General features: G+C 38.8%; 1 protein-coding gene across 1 annotated transcript; it reads left to right on the top strand.

Moving 5' to 3' along the window:
* Positions 1-2380: 2380 nt before the first annotated feature.
* LOC133014645 (nectin-2-like) lies at positions 2381-5824 on the top strand. Its single transcript, XM_061081913.1, has 6 exons — positions 2381-2493; positions 3248-3583; positions 3928-4030; positions 4679-4713; positions 4804-4859; positions 5036-5824. Exons 1-6 carry the CDS (start codon positions 2430-2432, stop codon positions 5180-5182), a joined length of 741 nt encoding a protein of 246 aa, XP_060937896.1. The 5' UTR covers positions 2381-2429; the 3' UTR covers positions 5183-5824.
* Positions 5825-19905: the final 14081 nt, after the last annotated feature.

Genomic DNA, 19905 nt, shown 5'->3' on the forward strand with positions numbered 1-19905 from the left:
TTATGATTTTGTACATTATAAAGTCAATTGATTGTCAACTGTTGCCTTCTTTACACCGTGAAGCATCCTGTGCTGCCCCCTGCTGGTCATTTTCAGCACTGGTGATCAGTGGACTGACTCTGAGAATGTTAAAATAAGAGCAAGTGGAAGGTGGGAAAAGTTACTATACGTCTGCATTATTGTTCGTTATGTCTACTTCCTTCTTATTTAAACTGATCTGTATATATTTTTTCCCCACAGATTCTTCCTCATTTATGTTTTGCTTATAATCAAGGACCCCGATAAAAAACAATCAGAATTTACTAAATGGAATGTGAACCAAGAGACGTCACTCATGCAGCTCGTCGTTCCGGAAGCAAAGAGCTACATCATGCATTGAAAAAAAAAAAGACTTACCAAGTTATTTAATGTAAATCTAAATGAAAAATAAAACGTATACTGCCATCGTTATTTGATAAGCATGTTTATTGCTTTACTGTAGATATAAGCACCGAGGATTGATTAAGTCTGACATTCCTTGTATGTTTTATTATATGTGATTGTAATAGTGCAAATAAAAGTCTGCCTGATTATTACACAACCATAAATTCCTTTTCCATATAAGCTGATACAGGCGTGATAATGTTGAGAGCTGTTATGAACCAAAGGTCAAGGTGATTAATAGAAACACTACAGGCATATTTCAATCACCGATTTAACAACACACATCGTCAGTCATGAGGATAATCTGATGTCTCTTCAATCCTTTTTTGGGCATCAGGTCTGTCAAGCTTTGCTCACTCAGACGCTGAGGTTTATTTGGTCATACTAGGTTTTTTCCAAGTAACTGTTGTGTAAAAAGAAATTTCCTCTTCTGGTGACAAAACGTTCAGCAGTGCTTCCTCCCAACACTGACTCATGACCCTCTAAGTAACCATAGAAACCATGTTTCCTCTTTTTCTGCTTTGTTTTTAACATTGAAGTAAACTTTCAACTTCGTAATTCTGCCATCGTTCTTTTTTTTTCCTTGTATCACCCTCCCCTTCCAATCATGAGAGAGAACCAGAGCATTCAGTTCCTAAAAACTCAAAAGGTGTTTAGTTTCGCCGAATTCTTAAACACTGATATCTCTGATCGTTCAAAATTTGGTGCGGATCGAAATAAAAGTTGTATAAATTGAAAATACATATTGGATAAATGTGAGGAAGGAAGCAAACCTCAAAACTGTACTGAATGACTTCAGTAAGCATACTTTACATTTCACCACCACACTCACTGACCTTTTCTTTAGCAAAATCAAATTTGCAGCTATATGAAGAATCTGAGCCGATTTACATGATTTATTAACTCATCAGCATAAAGCAGATTCCTCTTGTGAACGCATGTAAACGTCCTTTTCAGTTTTCTTGATGAAGACACGTAACATAATTTGCTGCATCTCTAACTATAAATACATCCTACATGTGTTTTATGTGCGTTGAGGATTATAACTCAGGATGCAGGGCTGCGTGTGTTTCACTTGTTATTCCCTGTCTCTCCCTGTAGACCAGTAATTCACATGCAGCCGACAAGCTGAGGTCGACCAACTGAAACAGGCGAGGCTTCACATCCTGGACCCGATTACCCGTCTAAACACCTGGGGATAATTCAGCCGCTGACTCTGATTGGCGGCGATAATTATACATCACCATTCTGAGATGCAGCTTCCCTCAGGAGGTTTGTGATGTGGTTGTTCTGGGCTTTGCTCTTCTGTTTCTTTAATATCGATATCATCCAGAATCTAAACTAACACTGTCGAGCGACGTGAGCTGTTTCTCAGCAGAGAGAATCTACTTTTAAACATCTGCACAATATTCAGCTGAAATGAAGAGGAAACTACCAATGGGTTTAACTGCAATTTTGACACAACCCTTCAAGTCACAACTTTAACATGTGCAACCATTATTTAACTTTGCATTTCTAGACAAACATTGTTCATGTTCATTTGCAATCACACAAACATACTGTATGTTGCTGAAATAACACGTGGGATAAGTGGGATTGTTGTGTCTTGCTTAATGGCTCACGGTGGAGAGAGTAACAACTATTCATACTTATGTTTATTGGTCATTACTTTTATTTATAATTTTGGATGCATCACTTTAACATTATAATGCAGAACCTCCCATCAGTGTATCTTTGCGGAAATCATCTGATTCAACACCGCAAATCTTCGATCGTCTCTGGTGTTTGTGTGGACGACAGTAGCACCATTTGACCACACGGGGTCAGTGTTTTACTGGTTGGGGTACAGCGTGCATGATACAAATCTGAAGTAAAGCTGAGTAATAATTGCGTAAGACTTTGGTTGTTCCTGTTTGGACAAGCGCATGTTTGTTTCGTCTGTTTGGACATACAGCTGCACCTGAAGGTGTTTCTGTTATTTTGTTCACCACCTGTAGTTGTGAACAATGAAAACCGGCGGCACATCAACTCTCATACTGCTGGAGATGATCTACGTCACGTTACTCCCAGGTAAACTCTCATAATATTTAGTGAAAACTTCAACCAATAAAATTCTTCGGACCGAAGGACCTTATTGGCCGACAGACCTGTCTGTTTGCTGCATGGACATGCAGTTTTTCCGTCTGCTTCTTGTGGCGCATTCGGGCCCGCGTCATCAAGTGAATGTAAATGTATATAACTTACCGAATCCATTGCTTTGGTAAACAAAAACTCACGTGCGTGCGCGGAGGCAGTAGATTGTAAGTCTGCTTGTAAATAAAGTTTCTTCAAAAAAACACCGCGGATGGGAACGAGGGGGTGGGGCATTGGAGGAAGGCGGGATGATTTGAATGTGCTGTAATTCTCAAATGCAACAAAGGTAAGAGTCCCTTTAACAGAACAGATTACAGCCATGTCTCTATTTGCACCTAGTTACTCAATAACTGTCGATAGAATGTCTATATATGTTTAAGCATCTTGTAACTACAAGGAAAACAGTTGTAAGACAATTCAAGACGAAACGGCATTAGAGCAAGAATACAAATCTTAAAGATAAAAAAAAAACATTTACTACGTAGAATTAGGAATATAAGCAATAACCCTAATTAATAATACTTTGTATAATTAGGACTATTTGGATATTTTTTTTAAATTTAATATTTGATGGAATAGAGTAGGTAAAGCTGCATGATTTTTGAAATATTATTTTTTTCTATTTACTTCTTCATTGTATTTGCATTACTTCCATCTGCCGCCACATCAGCTTCCCTTTTTCTTTTGGCAGCTCTGAAGGCACAAACGATCAGCGTCCTCCCTGAGGTGACTGGATATCTCGGGCATGATGTCACTCTGCCATGCCACTTCATCAAAGTATCAGCATATGACACTGTTACTCAGGTTCAGTGGAATCTGCTGAAAGCAAAGGAAAATACTATCCTTGTTTCTAATCGTGAGCATGGGTTGGACATCTTTGATACTCCTCTGAAAGAGAAGGTGGATCTCACAGAACTTTCATTGATAATTAAAGCTGTTGAACTGGAGAATGCAGGGTCGTACATGTGCTCCCTTTCAACCTTCCCCAGTGGTATATTGAAGGGAACGACCAAACTCATTGTTCGAGGTGAGTGTTTAAAGTAACGTGAAGACCCCTAAACCTACAAACAAATAATAACAAAGATAATTTTTACTATTAATTGGCTTTTGTGTAATCGTACTTTTGATTATTGCTCAGTGGAGACTAACATGGACCTGATTTTCTTGGTAAATAAGTAGAAATATAACATATGTCCTTAACCTCAACTTATCAATCATCATGATCAATGTCATCCTTTATTGTACCAAATAAAATTGTAACTGATCTCAGAATAACTTTCTTTATTGTTAAACAGCACGATCTTTAAAAATAAATTGACTTGATAGTCACACACAAAGTAAATCATGGTCATGTGTTGTTTCTTCTTCCAGAACAGCTGCAGTTATCATCAGGGGAGGTGTCTGCTATAGTGATTGCTGTCATATTGTTGGTGGGGAGCACGGCAGCCATAACGTACTTCATCTTCATCAGAAGGTGTGTGTGTGTGTGTGTGTGTGTGTGTGTGTGTGTGTGGGTGTGTGTGTGTGTGTGTGTGTGTGTGTGTGTGTGTGTGTGTGTGTGTGTGTGTGTGTATCGTAAAGGATTGTTCAGTTGAGGCTCTAGGAAAAAAAACAGCTCCCATAAACAATACTCACTGCAGATGGTTGATTTTGATCATCACCTTTCTTTCAGTATCCACTGATAGATTTTATATTTATATATAAATAAATATAACACCTTGTCTCACAATGATTCCTGGATCTACCTCCTAATCCAGATCATGGCCAAAATGTAATTGTCTCTTTATTTGGGTCTTGCTCCACCCCTCTATAAAATTTCAAATCAGTTGTGTAGTTTTTGCGTAATCCTGCTAACAAACAAACAAATAAATTCATATGAAAACACTAACTCTGAGGTAATGAGACATTTGGAAACATAACCTGAGCTCCTGCATGGGAACTGACACACATTTGGTATATTTCTATGGATAATTCATAGATTAACTATTGGTGATTTAATTAAAATAATCTGCTGATTCATTAATAATATAAAGAATCAATAGGTGCAGCCCCGATATTTCAGATTTTAAACAATTCCCAGCACAGATCAGCTTATCACATTACGTTTGATTACTTTCCTCAGGTGTGACTCTTCAGTCAGCCACAATGTCTTCAGCGGTAAGAATACAAACATTTCCTTTCTTATATTATTTCATATCTTTCTGTTGTTGTTTCCAGTCTCCTTGATAAAGCTGCTCTGTCTCTCAGACACAGGTTGGACAGTGATGGATGTGTCCAAGTCATCTGGCATTGAAAGAGCTGAGGTGAGCTCCAAGCTGCTTCGAAGCTGCATCTCTGAATTGAATAAGTCGATGTGGGATAAAGTTGTTTACTCTGGGGCTGTGATAAGGGAAAAGAATATGATTTTTTATTTATAGAAAAGAGACATAATGATGATAAAAATGAGCTTGATGACATTATCTCTCCATCTTATGAGTAGGACGGGATCTACTCTAAAGTCATGTTCGAACCACTAAGAGGTGAGATGACCTTGAGCAATGACGAGCACAGGAAGCCATCGAATGCAGACTCGACTTACACAGAAGTTGTGGTTTGGGTCAGAAGCCGAAATGAGAGCAAAAAATAAGAAATCGCTTTTAAAGCTGCTGTATAGTCTTGGTATCATTCCACATATTCTAATATGGATGAATGGAATTAATCATCAATCATCAATCAAAACATTTAATAACTGGCACGAGACAAACTACAAATGAGGCTGATGAGAGTATATAACTAAAACTAGAATGACCCGTCAGTTCGCTTCACTAGATTTCCTGGAAATCAGTAGCGTAGTTTTTGCAAAATCCCTCTACATAACAAACAAGAAAACATAACCTTTTTGGAGAAAGTAATAACACTTTGTCCTGAGAGGCAGCTCGATGAAAAATCAGTTATAGAGGTAACTCCAAAACATCCTCCTTTAATGTGTGAACTAGATTGTATCACCTGTAGCTGCTGCTGTGTTTCAATAAAGAGCTTCTGGGTTCTGTGTCCATCTGCTTTCAGTCATTTGTGCAGAAATTGCTTCATGTCAATGTTTCAATGTTTCTGTGGCTGTGTTCCTTGCTTAAGAAAGTTACAAAATTTGGTTTGCACAGTTTCTGTAATGGTGGATACCTGCTTGTGCTTTTTCTCTTATGCAACTGGCCACTATATTTTTGAAGATGTACATTGGTCTTTTCCATGTTGGACACAATCAGTGAACATCACTGACTATGTCTCATAATTTCCTGTAATACATGTTATGCATTTTAAAATAAAGACAAGATAATGGCATCGACATTCTATCCTTTTATTTATTGTTAAGAAGTGTTTCACAAAGACGATGAATTGTTTGTCACCTGGGAGGCTGTGGCTGAGGGGTAGAGTGGTCGTCCTCCAACCTGAAGGGCGGCGGTTCGATCCCCAGTCTGAACCATCTGCATGCCGAAGTGTCCTTGGGCAAGATGCTGAACCCTCAATAGCCCCCCATAGAATAACAAAGTGCTGCAAGTAGATGCACTGTATGAATGTGTGTGTGAATGGGTGAATGTGAAACTGTACTGTAAAGCGCTTTGAGTGGTCATCATCAGACTAGAAAAGCGCTATATAAATACAAATCCATTTACCATTTACCTGTTTCCTCTCTGCTGCACGTGAGCTCTGCTGTTAGACCTGGGACTGGAGGGTACCATCAGATGATGAACAGGGGTTCCTGGGGGAAGGCACCAACTACAGAGTTGGAGGGGGGTTCAGTGTGTCATTGGATAAATCCTGTTTTCATTGTTTTAGATAACTTATATGGACCCACCAGTGTGTTTGGTATGTTTGTCAACCTGTACATTTTTTGTATAATTGATTTTTAAATATCAATCAACGTTTATTGGTAGGACCCAGCCAGTAAAAAGGAGGAGGCTGGAGGTGGGGGGTTGTGGCCTTACCTTGAACAGATTAAGTCAAGTCAGGGAAACTGCAAAGGGCCCAATAGTTAAAGGGACATTGCCCTAATGCAGAGCTGAGTTTTTTGTGTGTTTCACCCAAGTTTAACTTGTATTTATTTTAGTAGTGTTACCAGTATTATTTTGGACTGCAGAACTGGGGTAGTGGTTGTGCAATAACCGCTTGTGCCAACCTCACACAGGCTTCTGATCTCTTGTGTCAGGAAGTTGGTCATAACATGAAAAATATGTAACTTGGCAGGACATTGTGACAGGTTCTGCATATCTGCACATAGCAGTGATGTATGATAGCCAATAAAACTGGAAAAGTGCAATAATTACCATCCACTGACCTGTAAAATAACCAAGATAAAAATGATTGCAGTAAATTTAAAGACTATCTTCATCGTCATTACTTGTATTTTACAATTTTGGATGCATCACTTTAATATTATAATGCAAAACCTCCCATCATTGTATCTTTGCGGAAATCATCTGAGAATGTGAACTATCAGAATCATCAGTGGCACATACTCAATCGTCTCTGGTGTTTGTGTGGACGACAGTAACACCCTTTGACCACACGGGGTCAGTGTTTTACTGGTTGTGGTGCAGGCTGCATGATAACAATCTGAAGTAAAGCTGAGTAATAATTGCGGAAGACTTTTTGTTGTTCCTGTCTAGACACACGCATGATTTTTTTTCTTCTATTTGCCGGAGAACCTCCTGATGTCGGGGACCTTTCTCCTGTTGCTACGCTGCAGGTTTCCTCTGTTATCACGAGGTAAGAAACTCTGAACTATGTAGGTCTGAATGTTGACATGAGAGCGGAAAATGAGTTTATCCATTTGTAACATGATTCCAGGGCCGGCCCTGGCAATGTTGGCGCCCTAGGCGGGGTTTCAGAATGGCGCCCCCCCCAACATACACATGCAAATTGTCATGCATCCCCAAGAACTTTTGGACTGTATACAGATGCACACACAGGCAGACAAAATTGTAAGCTATAAAAAATAATAAAAATATATAATAAAAATATAAAAAGTATAAAGTATAAAGACATATCATGTCATGTCGACAAAAATAAACATTAATGATGTCCGCAATTGGGGTGATTCTACCTCTATATTGTTCTTTCTTCTCCTCCCCTACTTTGCTGCGCTTTCTGAATCGTGCACCTGATAATTTAATCCTTTTTTGACTCATCTTCAACTCTTACCACAGTCTAACACGCCTCCCCACACACACACACAAGAGAGTATGTGCTTGTGTGTTTCTGTCTGTTTAAACACAACTGACAAATGTGTGGATGAATATGAATATGAACAGTACTGAACAGTCAAACACAATACATATATTTTTTAGACCTATTTATTGTAATCAACAGGGCAACAGGCCCATTTGTGGGTCATTTGGTACCGTGCCGCACAGAAAGAATAAACATTTTACATGTTTTCTGTTTTATCTATTATCCGGTAATTTTTCAAAATATAACCGTTTTATTTTGAAAAATTACCGGATCCTCTGCGTTATGACTCATGCTTTATGCATGTCAAGACGCTCGTCTCGGTCACGTCACTTTTTAGCTGAACAAAAACCAGCACGGTATTTGTCGGACCCATTTGTCAACAAACCAGGTTAATCCAGAATGTCTGGTTAAGAAAGAGATCAGCTGCTGGAGATCGCAAATGACGGCGGCCCTTAAAGTATGTTTGAGAAAACAACTCTGCCGGTGTCCTGGATTAAAGTCACGGCACAATGCCCTGAGATCGCCACAACAGCACTAACAACTCTGTTGCCATTTCCGACATCATATCTGTAGTGACATGAATGATAGATCGTTTGAAATATATCAATTTTCAGTGTGTTTTCCGGCCCAATTTGCTCGCGGCGAGCGAAAAAAATAGAACAGACCCCGGAACCATCGCTGCAGATCGCGAGCCAGCCGCGGCTCTTCCCGCAGCTTCCGGCACGACGCTGCCGGTGCGAACAGCCCAATTATTTAACATGGGCGCGGAAAGGAGGCGGACAGCTTTCGTGGCGCCTCGCGGCGCTCCTATCTCCGGTGCGTCCCCGGGTTTAGAAGATGATGTTGTGATGTGAATGTTTTGGTTTATATTGCATGTGTCACGTCATGATAAATCAGTCCCTTGTGCCGCCCTCTCAGCATTTTGCGCCCTAGGCAACCGCCTACTTCGCCTATGCCAGGAGCCGCCCCTGCATGATTCTATTCACTATTTTACCTCACTGTCTAACAGTTGTTCACCATAGACACCTAATGAATTGCCTTTATTCATGTGTTTGGACATACAGCTGTACCTGAAGGTGTTTCTGTTATTTTGTCCACCACCTGTAGTTGTGCACAATGAAAACCGGCAGCACATCAACTCTCATACTGCTGGAGATGATCTACGTCACATTACTCCCAGGTAAGATTACATGTTTTTAAACTTTGGTTATTTTTTACGAGACAGATTGTATTTCATTGTGAGGTCTAAAGAACAATATTAGCTGATGAATATTGATTTGAAGTCTTAATAAGGTTTTAGTGACTCATCTATGCTTTAACAGAACAGTTCACAGCCATGTCTCTATTTGCACCTAGTTCCTCAATTACTGTCGATAGAATGTCTATATATTACAAGTTTAAGCACCTTGTAACTGCAAGGAAAACAGTTGAAAGCAAATTTAAGATCAAACAGCATTAGGGCAAGAATACAAATCTTAAAGATACTTTTTTTTTACAAACTAGAATAATGAATATAAGCAATAACCCTAATTAATAATACTTCTTATAATTATTACTATTTGGATATTTTAAGACAATGGAATATTTGATAGGATAAAGTAGGTCAAGCTGCATAATTTTTGAAATATTCATTTTCTATTTACTTCTTCATTGCATTTGCATTACTTCCATCTGCCGCCACATCACCTTCCCCTTTTCTTTTGTTAGCTCTGAAGGCACAAACGATCAGCATCCTGCCTGAGGTGACTGGATATCTCGGGCATGATGTCACCCTGCCATGCCACTTCATCAAAGCATCTTCAAATTACAGTTTTGTTCAGGTTCAGTGGGATCTGCTGGGACCAGAGGGATTTAAAATCATTGTTTCTAATCATAATTTGGGGGTGGAAATCTTTGATACTCCTCTCAAAGAGAAGGTGCACGTCACAGAACAGTCGTTGATAATTAAAGAGGTTGAGCTGGAGAATGCAGGGTCGTACAAGTGCTCCCTTACAACCTTCCCCAGTGGTTCATTTGAGGGAACGACCAAACTCATTGTTCGAGGTGAGTGTGTAAAGTAACGTTAAGACCCCTAAACCTACAAACAAATAATAACAAAGATAGTTTTTACTATTAATTGGCTTTTGAGTAATTGTACTTGTGATTATTGTTCAGTGGAGATTAACATGGGTCTGATTGTTTTGGTAAATTTGTGGAACCATTGCAGATGTCGTAAACCTCAACTATATCAATCATCATGATCAATTTCATCCTCATTGTATCAAATAAAATTGGTACTGATCTCAGAATAACCGGGTTTTTTATTGTTAAACAGCACGATCTTTAAACACAATTTGACTTGATAGTCACACACAAAGTAAATCATGGTCATGTGTTGTTTCTTCTTCCAGAACAGCTGCCATTATCATCAGGGGAGGTGTCTGCTATAGTGATTGCTGTCATACTGCTGGTGGGGACCATGGCAGCCATAACGTACTTCATCTTGATCAGAAGGTGTGTGTGTGTGTGTGTGTGTGTGTGTGTGTGTGTGTGTGTGTGTGTGTGTGTGTGTGTGTGTGTGTATTTTGTGTAGGATTGTTCAGTTAAGGCTCTAGGAAAAAAAACAGCTCCCATAAACATACTCGCTGCAGGGTGTTGATTTTGATCATCACCTTTCTTTCAGTTTAATCGTCTCCTTCCTTGGGTCTTGCTCCACCCCCTTTACAAATTTCATGGAAATCAGTTGAATAATTTTTGCGTAATCCTGCTACAAATAATCAAATTCAGATAAGAACATTAACTCGAGGTAATAAGACATTTGGAAACATAAACCTGAGTTCCTGAATGGGAACTGACACACATTTGGTATATTTCTTTAGATAATTCATAGATAAACTATTGGTGACTTAATCAAAATTATCTGCTGATTCATTAATAATAATATAAAGAATCAATAGGTGCAGCCTCGATATCTCAGATTTGAAACATCTCCCAGCACAGATCAGCTTATCACAGCACGTTTGATTCCTCCCCTCAGGTGTGACTCTTCAGTCAGCCACAATGTCTTCATTGGTGAGAACACAAACATTTCCTCCATTATATCATTTCATATCTTTTTGTTGTTGTTTCCAGTCGCCTTGTATAAATCTGCTCTGTCTCTCAGATACAGGTGGGACAGTGATGGATGTGTCCAAGTCATCTGGCATTGAAAGAGCTGAGGTGAGCTCTGAGCTGCTTCGAAGCTGTATTTCTGAATTGAATAAGTCGATGTGGGATAAAGTTTGTTTACTCTCGGGCTGTGATAAGGATCTTTATTTTAGAGAAGAGTCATAATGATGATAAAAATGAGCATGATGACATTATCTCTCCATTTTATCTGTAGGACGTGGTCTACTCTGGAGTCAAGATCAAACTACCCAGAGGTGAGACGACCTCAAGCAATGACGAACACAGGAAGCCATCGAATGCAGACGTGACATACGCAGATGTTATGATTTTGGGTCGGAAGCCAAAATGAGGGCAAAAGATAAGAAATAACTTTCAAAGCTGCTGTATGTAAGTTACATGTATTATTGTCTTGTTATCATTCCACTTCTTCTAATAAGGATGAATGGACCTGTAGTCTGAGTGCCAGCTCAACAACAGCCATTCTTGTCGCTCTGTGAGGCTACGATTTCACTATTTAGCATCGATCAATTAATCATCAATTAATCATCAATTAATTATTAATTTAATAACTGGCACGAGACAAACTACAGCTGAGACTGATGAGGGTATATTTAAAACTAAAATGACCCTTCACTTCGCTTCACTAGATTTCTTGGAAATCAGTGGCGTAGTTTTTGCAAAACCCCTTTGAATTAGAAAACATAACCTTTTTGGAGAAGGTAATGGCAATCTGTTATAGAGGTAACTCCAAAACATCCTCCTTTAATGTGTGAATTAGGTTTGATCACCTGTAGCTGCTGCTGTGTTTCAATAAAGAGCTTCTGCGTTCTGTGTCCATCTGCTTTCAGTCATTTGTGCAGAAATTGCTTCATGTCATGTTTCAATGTTTCTGTCGATGTTTTTCTTGCATAAGAAAGTTACAAAATATGGTTGCACAGTTGATGTAATGGTGGATACCTGCTTGTGCTTTTTCTCATATGCAACTGGCCACTATATTTTTGAAAGGGTACATTGGTCTCATCATTTCCTGGAAAACATGTTATGCATTTTTAAAATAAAGACAAGATAATGGCAGAAAATGGCGTCGGCATTATATAATTTTATTTATTGTTAAGAAGTGGTTCACAAGGAAGATGAAATTGTTTTGTCGAAATTGTTTTGTCGCCTGTTTCCTCTCTGCTGCATGTGAATTAAAGGGACTTTGTCTAATGCAGAGCTGAGTTTTTTGTGTGTTTCACCCAAACTTTACATTCAGGCCTACACTTCACATATTGCTGCACGGGGAAATAAGCTGCAACTGAAAAGCAACTACACTCGGACTGCAGAACTGGGGTAATGGTTGTGCAATAACCGCTTTGGCCAACCTCACAAAGTATTCTGATCTGTTGTGTAAGGAAGTTGGTCATAACAGGAAAAAGATGTAACTTGGCGGTATATTGTGACAGGTTCTGCATATCTGCACATGCTGACAGCCAATAAAACTGGAAAAGTGCAGTAATTACCATCCACTGACCTATAAAAGTACCAAGATAAAAATGATGCAGTCAATTTTAAGACCATCTTCCTGGTTGTTGTGTTGAACCTGTTTCAGCATTTCCTTTAATTAGTAACAACTAAGAGAAGTCACCAATACTTCTCTGTGCTTCGCAGGAATTTACAAATTAATCCCTAGATGATTCAATTGATTTGGTTCTAATGTAGAAACTCTTGCATCTTGTACACGTGACATTTTATGAATCCAGATAGTTCGTGGCGGTTCAGTTTGTTTCCTTTGTAATAGTCTTGCTTAATATTTAAAAAACGTCTGAATCTTTAGTTCTGCCCTCTGCCTTTCTGACAACACATTTCTACCACAGCGTTGCCTTAAAAGGAAATGAACTCAACCCATAATTAAGAGTAAAGGAAGCAACGTTCTGATGAAGGCAAGATAACTGTGTTTATCTGGAGAACAGTTTAAAGTTGATGAGCATCATTATTCTGCACCGTGATGACTGTGTATTCTCAAAGTAACATCAGGAAACATTAGCACATTTCTGTAACATTGAAAATCTAAATGAATTTGGGTTGAAATCAATTGAAAAACACTTAAATTGTAAAATAAAACTAGTAGTATAGTTTACGATGTTTCTTTTCAGTCAATTCCAACATAAGATGTGAACAACAGAATATAGAGACTCTAGGAGAATGAATTTAGAAGAATGAGTCTACAGCAGCTTCAGTTTTTAACAGAGGAATTAAAATCTGTTACTCATGTTTTTAAAAAGTCTAAATCCTGTTTGCCGGAATCAAACATTGTCCTTCATGTCCAGACTCAAGTGTTTCTCTATATTTCCATTATTTGATCACATGAGGTCGCTGTTCTATTGCGAGTCACATCCTTACTGGAGGAGGCCATTGAACCATTCTCTCCAGTAAAACCATTTAGAGATTAAACACAAAAGAACTGAACTCAACACGCTTGTCTTTACTCAGATGTGACGCTTCAGTGACTGAGCTGCTGGGGTGGAAATAATCTGGAGTTCTTCCTCTTGATTTCTAAACAGCACCATATTGTTGTATATCCATTGTTTGTTTCACTTCCTTTTTCTAAATCTATCAGATGCAGGTGTGGTGTTCTGTATTTTCATCACAGTCAGCAAATAGAAACGAGCAGCATCAACACATTTGTGAGAAAAGTGAGATTTTAACCTATATTCAGAGTCACATTCGCCACCTTTTTTTTTGGACTTCAGTTTATTTCTATTTTAAATCTGTATATTTAACAACAATCACGTCTAATGTATTTGAGGTGTATCTATTATTCTGTCCAGCCCCTGTAAAGTGGATCCAGAGGTTGATTTATTTCACTTTAGACCAAATATTTTATTCTATACTACGATGCTTTTTGAATGTATGTGGCGTGTGGGCTGAACAAAAGATGGCCATCTGCTCTTATTTAGAAATAATCAGTGTAGTTGTTAATATTTTCTTGAACACAGAGAAACGTTTAATAATAATTTCCCATCTCATGAACTGGTAAACAAAGCTGCTTCACAAAAGTAAATGAAAAGGTAAAAAGTTAATTCTGTTAAATAAAGTGTTTGCTTGGTTCTACTGTCGACTTTGAACTTGAAATAAAGTAATTTCAATAAATCCTAATAGACCGAATTATAATAATCCTTAATGTAGCCTTTGTGTTTGCTGAATGATAAACTACAAGTCAGATACAGTCAAGCTGCGAGAATTTTTCCAGTTTTTTTTCCATTTCTCTCTTGCTTCTGCCACCATATCACCTTATATTTTTTTGACAGCTCTGGAGGCAGAAAGAGTCAGCGTCTGGCCTGAAGTGACTGGATACCTGGGGCCTGATGTCGCCCTGTCACACCGGTTCATCCAAAGACCAGAATAACAGATCAGGTTCAGTGGCGTCTGCTGCCACCAGAAGGAAAGAAAACCACCATCACCGCTCCTCATCGCCTGTTTCTCGGGGGAATATTCCTAGTTCTCTAGATTGCAGGGCAGAGAAATTATAAATGCGAGGTCGCACATGTGCAGCGGCCTTGTTGTTCAGTGAGCATGTAAAGCATTTTGAACAGGAAGTAGAGAGAATCCTAGAAATGAGCAGGAGCGTTATGGTCATCACATGAGTGGTAAATAAAATAGTGGGAAATTATATTTATAAATAAATAAAAAAGTAAAATAATGTTCTTACACAGCAGAAGGGTCTTGAAGTACCTTTACCTCTATGTCTCTCCTTTATTCAGCTACTTTCACGACCATAAAAACCTTCATAAACAGGTGTCTGAATTTATTATCAAATTATTGGGGTGAATAACAACACTGAAGTTATGTTTGAATTCATTTTAAAATAATATCACTGAGGATAGCGCCACCATCAACAGATGCAGATGTTACCAAGGATGAATACTGCAGGAGTATTTGTAAAGTGCAGCCACAGTTTACGTCTTTGTGATCAGAAAAAGTTTAACAATGTGTGTTTAGGTCAGATTCCATTGATGACAGAAAGGAACACGTCATGAGACATTATCAATATGGGGGCGGATCCAAGATATTTTTTTCTTTGCTTTCTTTAACATTGTGAGATCGGGCGTTTTTCAAATGTTTGTTGATAAAAGAATTCAGGCATGTTTAGGGAACTGTTGTTCACAAGTGTGGGGAATTTAGTGCAGATCCAAATACAAACCTGGATCTAGTGAATTTAAATGTTGTTTCATAAGGGGTCTGTCGGGCCTTGGTGCAGGTATGAGCTTTAATGAGTTCTACTCTAGTTGTTTATTGTTTTATTAAAGCACATTTAAGAGTTTGCATTGGTTGGGATCGAATCTCCTGAACTCAAGTGGTCAGACACAAACTATCACTCAACACACTTGTCTTTACTCATATTTGACGCTTCGGTGACTGAACAGCTGGGGGAAACTTCCTCCTCTTCTAAACGGCACCATATTATATTACACCCATTGTTTGTTTCATTTCCTTTTTCTAAATCTATTCTTCCGGTCAGATCCAGGGGATGGCGTTTTTTCTCACAATCATCAAATAGAAACGAGCAGCATCAACAAAGCATTCGTCAAACTCTCAGAGCTCTGACTTCCCTGCTCTGTCTGTGGCTTTCTGCCAGAGTCCTAGATCTATAAAAAGCATTTACATCATGTAGTTTGACGTTATTCGTTTCAGCAGAGCCACTGGGTGCCAGTGTTTCATTATAATGAAGGAATGTGTCAGCTGATTCAGCAGCGGCTCATTAATGTGTTTGTGGACAATGGTGGATCAATGTTGGTTTTGGTAACAGGACATGCATGGTTTGCAAAGTAGCATCATCAACATCATCATCATCATTTAACAGGCTCATTTTACAGGCTCATCTTTGTTCTGTTCATTTTTTATATTGAAATTGAACAAATAAGTTGATTAGATGCGACAAAATTATTATTTTTTTTGTTTAAGTATGCACCAGATTTGTATTATTATTATTATTATTATTATTATTATTATTATTATTTGTGGTGGTGTTACATTAGGGTTTCCTGCAAGATGTTACTTGTGGTCATGCTTGGTTTCTCATTCTCAGGCAGGATATTGTTTTTGACCCTGTGTGTGTGTGTGTGTGTGTGTGTGTGTATGTGTGTGTGTGTTTTTTTGTGTACGTGTGTGTGTGTGTGTGTGTTTGTGTGTGTGTATGTGTGTGTGTGTGTGTGTGCGCGTGTGAGTGTGTGTGTGCGCACACATACAATATAACAGGTTTTCCACAGACGACCATGGTGTTTCGGAGCTGATTGGTCAAAGGTCAAAGGTGAAGGTCAACAAAAATATGGTCAGAAAAACACATTTTCCAGGATATCTCCACAAATAATAGGACTAGAGATACAATACAGAACTTATATTAATCAGAAATGTATACCCTATAATAAAATATCACATGATGAGTGAATCCTGGAGAAGTCACGATGAAGTCTGAAAGTGATGTCATGCATAGTAGATAAATCCTTTAGGACGTTGGACATGACCTAAAGCTTTTATGTTATCAAAGAATGATTGATAATCACATGGTGAGAAGGATGTCGTCATGATTTCACTATAAAGTCAGATAATTACATCATGTAGTGAGGTAACGCTTTGATTTGTGCAACCAACATGATTTAAAACCTCATCAACAGCCTCTTGAAATCAAATTATCATTCTCATTACAATATAGAAAGTCAGTATTGCCAGATTAGGGGTTTATACAGTGCACATGCATCACCCCTCTTATTCCTCATGTACCATAGAGTTTTCATGTCTTCTGTAGTGTTGGGATGTAACTAAGTTAATTTACTCGTTACGCCTCTGCACCTTCTCGCTCCTTTTGTCTCGATGCATCAACTACAGTTTCCTTTCAGATCCATGTTTTGTATTAAACATGAGGAACTTAATAAAACACTCTGCACTGCGACTGGCTTTTGACTCCCAGGGGGAAGTCAACATTTTTTCCACAATTCAAACATTTGAGTTGTGAGCAGAACGACAACAAAGACATTTCACAGAAACACAACAGATTGGAAAAATGGCCAAAATCTAATATAAGAGTGTATTAGAACTTCTTTTATTTTTCTTCCCTACCCCATAAATCATCTCACGACCCCTCTTGTGGGCCTTTGAAGGAGCCTGATCCTTAGGTTGGGAACGACTAGACTAAACTCCCAAGCATGTGGTTGTATTTGAAGAATTTGAAAGTTGCTTCACCTCAACAAACTTCCAACCGTGAAGTCAAATGCGTCATGAGGGACTTTCCACTTGCAAAGCAAAGACACGTGTCACTGTGCGACTGTTTGTATCATTTTATTCCAAAAGAAGTTTGTGTGTCTATAGGTTTGAACAACTGGGCGATCGCTCTGCAGAACATCATTGCACCTTCAGCCCTGATGCCTCCCAATCACCAACCTGCACCCACAAGCACACGATAGAACCTCCTGCTCCTCAGTAGGAATAATAACAACAATTTAATCATAATATTCATCGTCAGTTTTAATAATCCATTTAGCACTAGTATAGAAATATGAAAAAATATCAAAGAAAAGAACATAAAGGTAAACGAAAAGGTTTGTTTTGCTGAGTGACCGTTCAGACACCCCTTCGGATTTGTTTTGTGACCCTCCCTGCCCTTCGCTATTCGTACTGGGGTTATGGTTTGTACCGTCCTCTTGCCTCTTCACAATAATGCATCGCAGCAAAACATGTTTTAAAGCTGTAGATGGCCGACTAATAGCTATATGGTGCTGTTTTTTAGGGGTTTTTGCACATTTGTTTACAGAGCAAGACAAAGACGACGAGGGAGAGAGATTGCGAAGACAAATTTGAAAACAATAACCTTTCGATAACAAGGAATCATGATGTGGTTGATGAGCGTGATTGGGTTTGTGAGTGTGTGTTTGTGTGTGTGTGTGTGTGTGTGTGTGTGTGTGTACACTGTGACGTCTTGTGGAGACAGTTCATCTCATGTGGTGTTGTCAGCATTCCAGACGCAGGCAGAGGTAAACAGAGAAAGAGACGCTTCTGCTGACAGCCATCATTCAAAGCAACAGCAGAACGTGTGCAGAGCAAACAATGTTATCGGCCATTATCGGCAACACAACAGCGTGGAGAAATCTGTTGCACCGAACGAAATGATCATTTTATACAGCACGGCAATTTTAGCCCCGACAACAATGTCTGCATTTATAAAGGGATTTATAAAGGGATGCATTGATGGTTTTGCACGTTACCTCAGACACATACTGCTGACTATACATGGGAGGGAAGCAAGTGAGGGATCATGTACCACAACAGTGTGATGCTATCAATGATGAAAGCATAAAAAACCTCAGCTACAGGTGAAAGAGGCAGCTGGTAGCTCTCCACAGACACAAGACTCGTGGAAGCCGCAAGTTAATGAGACAAGAGGATCTTGGCCCAAACGGGGAAACTGTCATTTTAAATTAGTGAAGAAAAAACATTGATGCATTCAGGGAACAGGAAACATTGACTTCTGAGAAGTGGTAATCAGCGTCTGAAAAATTACATTCATGATCTCTTCTGTCAGGAAATCAAACTATTAAAGAATTGGCAAATACGCACAGCATAATGGGAATTTGGCAATTACATGCTTTGGAAATGTTGAATCAGCTTACTCTCAAATCGTGAATATCTGTGTTTCCTTGAACACACCAACCAGAAAGGCTTTTCATAACTGCTGTATCAAACTGGATCTATTAACCACGTGTACCCCATGGTTCAGCTCAGTGAATCAATCAACAGGGAATATTTTGAGAACTGATTGGTGAACAGATTCAACAAACACTGAAGCTAATGCAGCGCAGTGTCGTTTAATTCTGACTTAGATGTGATGTCTGAAGTAATCATGTATTAAGGAATAAAACAGTACAGACTGACCGAGTTTAAGTTGCTTCTGCAGGGATTCTTTCAGTAAGGTGGGACACCACAGACAAATCCTCGCTACTCCAAACCTAAACTAAAGAGAAATCATACAGCAACCAATACTTCCTGATGTGCCGCACATTCAGTGTAAATAGGATGACTGCAAGTCATTCCTTTATAAATCAGCTTCTAAACGTCGGTGGAGAGAAGCTTTTCATTCATTTCAGCTAATTATGATGATCGATCCGCCTACAAACAGCTGAGGGAGGTGGTGATGCAGCCTCTCCACATTCAGTGTTTTCTGTTTGACTGTAAAATTAAATAATCTCATGTTGTCCTGTAAATACCGTGTAAAGCAGAGTGTGGGGACTGAGTGTGTGCAATTTTGTGCAGGTCCAAATAAAAATCAAGTGAATTTAAATGAGGTTTCATGAGGGGACTGTGTGTGTGTTTCTTCCGACTGCCCTTCTTATTTTGTTAATGTCTACAAATCTTACGTAAAAGACCAAAACTAACATTGCATTTGTCCGACTCTCAATACTTTCACAGCCATTTGTTTCCAGCGAAAACGCAAAACAAATGCAACATTTGTAGAGTTTCATTGCAAAAAAAGTAAATAAAAAAGGCACAGTAAATTCCTAGAGGAGCTGGGCACTGAGGCTTTAAGCAAATGTTAGTCAAGCAGAATAGTGTCTGTGTGGGACTATATTCAGCTGTGGATTCATATGCTTTTGAGTATTAGAATTAAAGTACAGGCGGAATATGAAGGTTTCAGATCTCCTCTAGCGGCCGCAAGTACGACTCTGACCCGGGCCTTTGCTCTGCGTCTTAATCGACGCTCTCAATTCACACCTAATGTCATATTAACAAAGATAGAATGCCTCATTAAAAAAATAGTAAAAAATGCTATTTAACTGAGGTGTTCATGTTCATGGTAGTGAATGGTTTGGCTGTTTGATGACAACAATGGAGCTCTATGTTTGTTTTGGTCTTTTCATGAGATTCCTTGAAAATGAAAAAAATAATAATTTATAAAATAATTATAGCCAGACATATTATTTAACGATCCCCTATTAAACATTAACATAATTTGTAATGAAAGCAGTG

Source organism: Limanda limanda, chromosome 11 (genome assembly GCF_963576545.1).
Source record: "Limanda limanda chromosome 11, fLimLim1.1, whole genome shotgun sequence".
NCBI classification, from domain to species: Eukaryota; Metazoa; Chordata; class Actinopteri; order Pleuronectiformes; family Pleuronectidae; genus Limanda; species Limanda limanda.